This window comes from Aquarana catesbeiana, linkage group LG04, assembly GCF_042186555.1.
Source record: "Aquarana catesbeiana isolate 2022-GZ linkage group LG04, ASM4218655v1, whole genome shotgun sequence".
NCBI classification, from domain to species: domain Eukaryota; kingdom Metazoa; phylum Chordata; class Amphibia; order Anura; family Ranidae; genus Aquarana; species Aquarana catesbeiana.
This window is the reverse complement of record NC_133327.1, coordinates 195778875-195787755: the sequence shown is the minus strand read 5'-3', so window position 1 is coordinate 195787755 and position 8881 is coordinate 195778875. Positions and strand designations below refer to the sequence as shown.

The 8881-nt window shown below is 40.7% G+C and overlaps 1 protein-coding gene across 1 annotated transcript in view; it reads right to left on the bottom strand.

Moving 5' to 3' along the window:
- Positions 1 to 554: 554 nt before the first annotated feature.
- Positions 555 to 8881, bottom strand: part of LOC141141456 (vomeronasal type-2 receptor 1-like) — an 85375-nt gene continuing 77048 nt past the window's right edge. Inside the window, exon 6 of the mRNA XM_073629084.1 lies at positions 555 to 1633. Within this exon, the coding sequence (XP_073485185.1) occupies positions 555 to 1633 (1079 nt within the window). The remainder of the gene's footprint in view (positions 1634 to 8881) is intronic.

The following is an 8881-nucleotide window of genomic DNA, read 5'->3' as shown; positions in this document are numbered from 1 at the left end:
ATTTTGTTAAATTTATATACAGCAGGGCATACGTGCTTTGCAGCTCTGTTAGTCTGACTGAAATCTCAGACTTATCATGATTATGAAGGTAAAGAGGAATTTCTACTCTGACAACTCATTAGAGTTCTGTAAACAATGGGCTATTATCAGCACAGCTGAAAGGTAATCATGGTACACACTATAAGTTTTTTTTTTTTGTTCAACCCAGCAGGCTGTTGCCCGCTGATGCCGCCCGATATTCGACCCGTGTGTACGGCCCTTTATGTTGTGAAAAGAAGGCCAGAGCTCCAGGTTCTGGCTAGACAGACTACGTAATTGTAACTTAATATTCATGTTTATGTGACCAATAAGGAAAACATTATTTAAAATTTTTTTAGCCCTGGACATAATAAGCAAAAAAAGAAAATGTGTAAAAACCACTATACCTTCCTGTCCTTGATACATGGTCTCTGTGGATTACTGTATGTTACCACTGTTTTCATTGTTATTAAGTATGCCTGGTACCATTTAGGTAAACGTATCAAATACACATACACATGCCTTTAATCATTAATTTAATCATCAAGCACAACTGTGGACACTGTTGTACTGTTGATCTCGCTAGTAATGGAAGCTGAAGTTGCTGGTGCACTCTTATCATTAGTAGGGCCTTTACCACCAACAATTTCTTCTGTGTTTCTTTCTGGTTTTATGAGAATTATATACCCTTTGGGGACATAAATACAACCGAGCAAACCAAAACTAGATGCTAAAATGGCAAAGATTTCAACAGCTACTTTGAATTTCCCTCGTGTGCTAAGGTAAGCTGGAACAAAAGAGATCCAAACAATAAAGAACACTAGCATTCCAAATGTGATAAATTTAGCTTCGTTGAAATTGTCTGGAAGTTTTCGAGCTACGAAGGAAGTTATAAAGCAAAGGATAGCAAGAAAAACATCAAACCCAAACATAGAGCACAGGAATTCAATGGAACCTTCGTTACACTCAAGGATTATCTTAATGTTTTGGGATTCCATATTTTTATAAACCCAAGGTGGCTTCAGGATCAAATAAGCCGTACATATCCCAACTTCGATAATTAAACCAGTTACTGCAACTATTCTTTGATACAGTGGTTTCATGACTATCTGAAAGCTCTTATCAGTCTTATCCCCCTTATCACCCTTATCACCTTTGTCACCCTTATCACCCTTATCGCCCTTTTCGCCCTTACCGCCTTTTTTGCCCTTCTTAGCTTTAGCAGCTCGCTTGGCTAACATCAGAACAATAGTCTTGCCAAGTATACTTGAGAGGCATAATGAAAATCCAATAGCCAGAGTAGTTTGTCGGGCCATACATGACCATGCCACTGGTTTGCCTACAAAAAGGATAGATGTCATAAATGTACATACCAGTGAGAATTGAATTAGAAAACTCAAAGTGCGGTCATTAGCCTTGACTAATGCCGTATCCCTATAAATTGTATAGATAATAGTAAAAGCAATAACCAACGAAGCACCAAACACAGCCAAGAATATCAGAGTGATCCCCAAAGCTTCATCTGTGTTCAGGAACTCCACTTCTTTCAAGACACACTCATTCTTTGGTGCGTTAGACCAGAAGTCTGGAAGGCATGCTATGCATTCTCTTGCATCTATGAAAAAACAGTAATGAAAATGTAATTACTGAAAGCATTTTATGTAGTTATTTTAATCAGTTGAGCTAGGTGATATTTCTATTTTTATATTATAAAAGTATAAGTACTCAGTAATGTGTATTAGTAAGAGTTCTTTAAGTTAGAATAGCTAACTATAGTTTGATTTGACTTAGTGTCTGTCTTTTGAAATCCCCTATGCACCCATGCTCACAATGAGAGTGGGAGAAGCAGCACAAGGAGCCAATCAGCTGAACATGCTGATAGGAGGAGAGAGCAAAATGACAAAGAGATGAGCACATCAGCATGCTGATTCTGCTTTTATTGTCCAGTCACAGGCTGGAGAGGGGACAGCACCTGTAAATGTTACGAAAGAACAGCAGATATTAATCGGGGCTTAGGTCTGGGTTATGTCTCAGAACTAGATAGACAGAAATACAAAACCAACTGACAGGTAAAACAGTTCCAACATATGTTTTTAGTTGTTTGACTGGAGTTCAGTTTTAAAGTGAACCAGTTGCTTTTCCTGTGGAGGACAAACCAACAGATTTACATAAAGGAGAAGTGAAGGCTAAACAATAATGCATTTTTAAATATTGCATCCCCATTGTTTTTATATTCAATGCACACTTTTTCTAGTAAATCACAAGGTGCATACCTTTTTTATAGTTTTTCTATGCAGTTACTTGAACACAAAGCCGGTATGTCCGTCTGTGCAGATGCTGTGTGGGAACACTCTCCCAACCCATGGAAGCCAAAGGGATGGCATCATAGCACTTGGAATACTGTAGCCTTGTTGGCCCTTCACAGACAGACACACAAGCCTGTGCTATGTGGTCATGTAAGCACATAGAAAAACTTTACATACCTTCCATTTAGACGGCTGCAAAGAGAGGAAGCCATGCATTTCATGACTGAAGCTTACGCAGGTTTTAAGACTCCATACCTGCCCCTTGAATGGTCAAGAGCCAGTGTTGTAATATGGGAAGTAAGACACATGTTCCCCATAACGTGAAGTACTGGATATCTCTTCAATTCTGGCAGCTGAACAGAGAAGTGGGGCATTGAAAAGAGGGAATGTAAGTAAAGCTGGGGCTTGGGAGAAAGGCAGTTAAGTGAACCTTTAACTTTGCCCTACATAAGACTAATGGATAAACCTTTTGGAAAGCTCTTTAGAAACCTCCTCCTTTAAAAGGTCAAATGCTATAAAGGTTGCTTCCATTTCTCTATTTTCACAATTGTTATATCAGAATATGTGTTAATATTCATCTCTATATTTGCAATACCTCACACTGAGAGCAGACCATCTAGGGACTGTAAACTACCAACCCTCCATCTTGGATAGTTTTGTCCATTATTATTGCCTGAATGTCCCACCACCCTCTAATGTCTATGGTCACTCTTAAATTAGAACTCCAGGCACACAGTTAAATACACAGCATTCAATACACAATGTATATTTGTTACCAATGTTTTATTTGCCAAAGAATATGTAATTCTATAAAGTTAATCTTGTTATTTACACACATCTGCCACACTACAAAACCAGAAGAAGTAACACACTTGTTCCTCAATTTAGCAACACTGCCTCGTATACAATATCTGCCTCCAGTCTACTACCAGTAAGCAAAATCACCATTGTCCAGTTAGCAGAGAAGTAATTCAGAAAGTATTAAGCCTGAATAAGTTAATAGTAGTGTGATCCTCCTAGAGCTGCAGTGTGGCAAAGGCAGGTAAATTACAAGATTGGTGGTGTACACTAGGGGGCGCTAGAGACCTGAGAACATATGTATCTGTCACTAGATACACACACAATCCACATCAACCGCAGTGGATTATATAATACTGTTTGTGCTAAAATAAAAATATACAAATATATACCAAATACATAATATGTAATAAAAATATACAAATATATAAAATAAAAGTGAAGAGTGATATTAAGATCAAAAAAGTTCTTAGTGCAAGTGTGATAGATGAATTCGTGATATTTGATTGTCCCAATCCATTGAAAAGATCAGAGCAAACAGTTAGTTGAAACCAACATTAAAGCTGACACATAGATCTTCAAAGATGCAACTAATCTTGCGATGATATATAGATTCCGTCACCCAAGAGGAAAAAAACACCTGAAGATAATAGATATCTGCTTACCAGATACCAATGACTCCTTTAACTAAAAAGAGAGTCATTAGCGCTTGTACAGGATTGTGCCTGTTCACATGAAGGCTGGAAGGCTGGATGGTACTTTAGGCATAGATCCCTCCCGTCCCATTCATTCAGGATAGGAAATATGAGAAACACAAAAGGGAATCTCCATAGCGTAAAACCGTTTAATGTATAAAAATAAAGAACAATAAAATAGCCAAATGGCCTCTTACATTGATCGGTGCCTACCCGGCACTGGGACTGCTTGCATGTCAGGGTGAATGGTGTCAAAAACCCTTCGCATCACATCGCACATGCGGCATGCGTTCCACCCCGTGCGTCTAGCTAACCAGATGATCCGGAAGTAGGTGGGACGATTCTGGACATGTGACCACGTACCGTACGTGGTCACATGTCCAGAATCGTCCCACCTACTTCCGGATCATCTGGTTAGCTAGACGCACGGGGTGGAACGCACGCCGCATGTGCGATGTGATGCGAAGGGTTTTTGACACCATTCACCCTGACATGCAAGCAGTCCCAGTGCCGGGTAGGCACCGATCAATGTAAGAGGCCATTTGGCTATTTTATTGTTCTTTATTTTTATACATTAAACGGTTTTACGCTATGGAGATTCCCTTTTGTGTTTCTCATATTTCCTATCCTGAATGAATGGGACGGGAGGGATCTATGCCTAAAGTACCATCCAGCCTTCCAGCCTTCATGTGAACAGGCACAATCCTGTACAAGCGCTAATGACTCTCTTTTTAGTTAAAGGAGTCATTGGTATCTGGTAAGCAGATATCTATTATCTTCAGGTGTTTTTTTCCTCTTGGGTGACGGAATCTATATATCATCGCAAGATTAGTTGCATCTTTGAAGATCTATGTGTCAGCTTTAATGTTGGTTTCAACTAACTGTTTGCTCTGATCTTTTCAATGGATTGGGACAATCAAATATCACGAATTCATCTATCACACTTGCACTAAGAACTTTTTTAATCTTAATATCACTCTTCACTTTTATTTTATATATTTGTATATTTTTATTACATATTATGTATTTGGTATATATTTGTATATTTTTATTTTAGCACAAACAGTATTATATAATTCACTGCGGTTGATGTGGATTGTGTGTGTATCTAGTGACAGATACATATGTTCTCAGGTCTCTAGCGCCCCCTACTGTACACCACTACTTATTTGATTGTTTCATTCAAAATTAGGGGAGCAGCTTGCATTTGTGATTTTTTGTTTGTTTTTTTGTTTTTTGTTTTTTATACACTTATTAATACAATTATTAATTTTTCATATTTACTACTATCACGGGCGCGAAAGTATTGTTTACCAAATTACAAGATTGGCTGGAGAAAATGACAAAATCTTTGTAAAGAAAAAATCCAGAAGTGCATTTGTGAGGTCAGGCACTGATGTTGGCTGAGAAGGCCTGGCTCACAGTCTCCGCTCTAATTCATCCCAAAGGTGTTCTATCAGGTTGAGGCCTGGGCTCTGTGCAGGCCAGTCAAGTTCCTCCACCACAAACTCACTCATCCATGTCTTTATGGACCTTGCTTTGTGCACTGGTGTGCTGTCATTATGGAACAGGAAGGGGCTATCCCCAAATTGTTCCCACAAAGTTGGGAGCATGAAATTGTCCAAAATGTCTTGGTATGCTGATGCTTTATAAGTTACCTTCACTGGAACAAAGGGGCCAAAACAATCCTGGAAAAACAACCCCACACCATAATGTCCCTCCACCTAAATGATTTAGAGGGGTGGCCCAATACTGTTGGCAATAATAGGATTTTTATCTATTCTTTACCTGTAAAATCCTTTTCTTTGAAGTACATCACGGGACACAGAGCCATAGTAGTTACTATGTGGGTTATAGGCCACCTTCAGGTGATGGACACTGGCACACCCTAAGACAGGAAGTCCACTCCCTATATAACCCCTCCCACTATTAGGAGTACCTCGCTTTTTGTAGCAAAGCAATACATGTGTATACTAGAAAGAGGGGAGGGACCTCTGTGTCCCGTGATGTACTTCAAAGAAAAGGATTTTACAGGTAAGCCGTTATAAAAATCTTATTTTATTATCGTACATCACGGGACACAGAGCCATAGTAGTTACTATGTGGGATGTCCCATAGCAATGCCAACTGAGGGGAGGGAGACACAACAGAATTAGGGCAACACGAGACTAGAGGAGTTATACTGCTGCCTGCAGCACACTATGCCCAAAGGCGATATCCTCATGCCTTTTTACATTCACCTGATAAAATCTGGTAAATGTATGGACTGAAGACCAAGTTGAGGCCTTGTCGATTTGAACCATGGAAGCTTGGTGATGCACCCCCATGAAGCACTAACAGCCCTAGTTGGGGTGTGCTTTAATATGAAAAGGTGAAACTTTCCTCCTTAAACCATAAGCTTGAACAATCACTTGTCAAATCCATTTAGAAATAGTAGATTTCGATGCTGCCTGTCCTCATTTAGGACCTTAAGGCAACACAAACAAAACATCAGTTTTTCAAATCTGAACAGTTGTTCTTAAATAGATTTTGACTGCTCTCACCAATTCAAGAGAATGTAGTGACTTTTCTTCCGCAGAACGGGGTTCTGGTAAAAAATGAAGGTAGAACAATATCCTGGTTTGAATGAAAACCTGAGACTACCCTAGGTAGAAAATTAGGATAAGGACACAATGCAACCTTATCCTTGTGAATAATTAAATATGGCTCTTTACAAGAAAGAGCAGCCAACTCTGATACCGTTCTTGCAGAAGATATGGCTACCAGCAAAACTAGTTTCCTTGTCAAAAAGGATCAAGGGAATATGTCATATTGGCTCAAAAGGCTGTTTCTGTAATGCCGACAGGACTAAATTCAAGTCCAAGGGGTTCAGGGGTGACTTAACCAGAGGTTTTACCCCCTGAATAAAGCTACGAACCAAAGAGTGTGAAGCAAGTGGTTGCTGAAAAAAAAATACCAATAAGGCCAAAACTTGGTCCTTGATAGTACTCAAGACCGGCTTTATTTCTAATCCCATCTGTAGAAAGTCAAGGATTCTACCTATGATAAATTTCCTGGGGTGCCAACCCCTGGATTCACACCAGGAGACATATGCCTTCCAGACTCTATAATATATGACTCTGGAGGCTGGGTTCCTTGCATTAACCAGAGTACACTCCACTGAACCTGACAGCCCACACTTCTCCAGAATGTGGGTCTCGATAGCCAAACCGGTAAATTTAGCGTTTGTAAAGTAGGATGGAATACCGGACCTTGCGAGAGAAGGTCTGGCCATGGCAGTAGGGTCCATGGGTCCCCTACCACCATCTTTATGATCTTTGCATACCAAGATTTCCTCGGCCACGCTGGGGGCCACAAGAATCACAAACTTCCCTTCCTGCTTGATCCTGCGAAGAAGTCGTGGATGCAGGCAGAATAGGAGGGAATGCATAAATCAGTGAGAACCGACCCCACGGGAATAGCAAGGCATCTGTTCCGCATGCTAGCAGATCCTTTGTTCTTGGCACAAAGTTGTCGATTGATTTGTTAAACCTGGACGCAAACAGATCTACGTCTGGAATCCCCCATCTTTGACATATTGACATGAAGATATCGGGGTGAAGGAACCATTCTCCCGGGAACAACTGCTGTCGACATAAGTAGTCCGCCTGCCAATTTTCTATTCCTAGAATGAAGACTGCCGATAGGCAAAGTACATTGTTTTCTGCCAAAGATAGGATATGATTCACCTTTCTCTGGGCCGCACAACTTCTTGTGCCCCCTTGGTGATTAATATAGGCCATTGCTGTGGCATTGTCAGATTGAATCCTGGCAGGACAATTCTGTAAACTGAACATTCAGGCCCTCAGGACCAAGTGCTCTGCCTGAATTTCTAGATTGTTAATGGGCAAGGTTGGCATATGTTGTTACCACTTCCCAGGTAACTGAAGGAAGGATTTTATTTTTCTCCTTTGCGGATTTTTGGTTATTAACCATAAACTGAGGCTCCGGTGCACCCAGCCTACAGCACCTGGTATTTCCAGGCGGTCTCCCATCCAGGCACTAACCAGGCCTGACCCTGCTTAGCCTCCAAGATCTGACGAGATCGGGCACTTTCAGGGTAATGGAGTCAGACACATTGGGAATCTAGAGCTTGAACCCTTTGTTCCAAGCAGATAGGATACTGTTTTGCAGCAGTCTCAAATGAATCTGAGCATGGCCTCGAATGAAGCCACCATCTTTCCCAACAACCTCATGCAATGATGAATAGAAGAATTTATCTTGCTTTGACCACCTGAATCAGTTCCTTTTATGGCGCTGATCTTTGCCTGGGGCAAGAATACCCTTTTCTGGATGTATCTATGATCAGACCCAAGTATTTTAGCATTCTTTATGGTTTTAAAGAAGATTTCTTCTAGGTTAAGAATTCGACCTAGTTATTCTAGGTAGTTGAATGTGGTGACCATACTTTGGTCTTAGCGGGCTACCGACTGGTCTATCAAGAACAGATCGTCTAGGTAAACCATAATTGTTATACCTTGGGCCCTTAATCTGGCTAGAAGAGGGGCTAGAACCTTTGTAAACACTCAAGGTGCAGTAGCTAGACCGAAAAGCAGAGCTACACACGGAAAATGAAGATTTTCCACCTTGAAAAGTAGATATTACTAGTGAGCGAGGAAATAGGCACATAGAGGTATGCATCTTTGATGTCGATTGACGCCAGAAGTTCTCCTCCTTGTAGGATGGAGATAACTGATTGTATTCACTCCGTGCGAAAAAAGAGTGGTTATATTCAGGAATTGAATTTAGATTTTTGAGATCCAGAATGTCCATTCGGTTTTGGAAAAAAGGGTTTGAACCAAACCCCAACCTCTGCTCTAACATGGGGACCACCATGATCATTTTTTGCCAAAAGATGGTCCAATGCTTGAGAGAAAGACCTCTTTTTCTCTGGATCCTTAGGAACGTTTGATCTGAGAAAACAAGGAGACGGGAACTCTCGGAACTCCAGTTTGTACCTTGGAGCTATTGAGGAAGTCCCCCATCTGTCTCGACACTCTTCCTGCCAGATCCTTGTGAACTGCA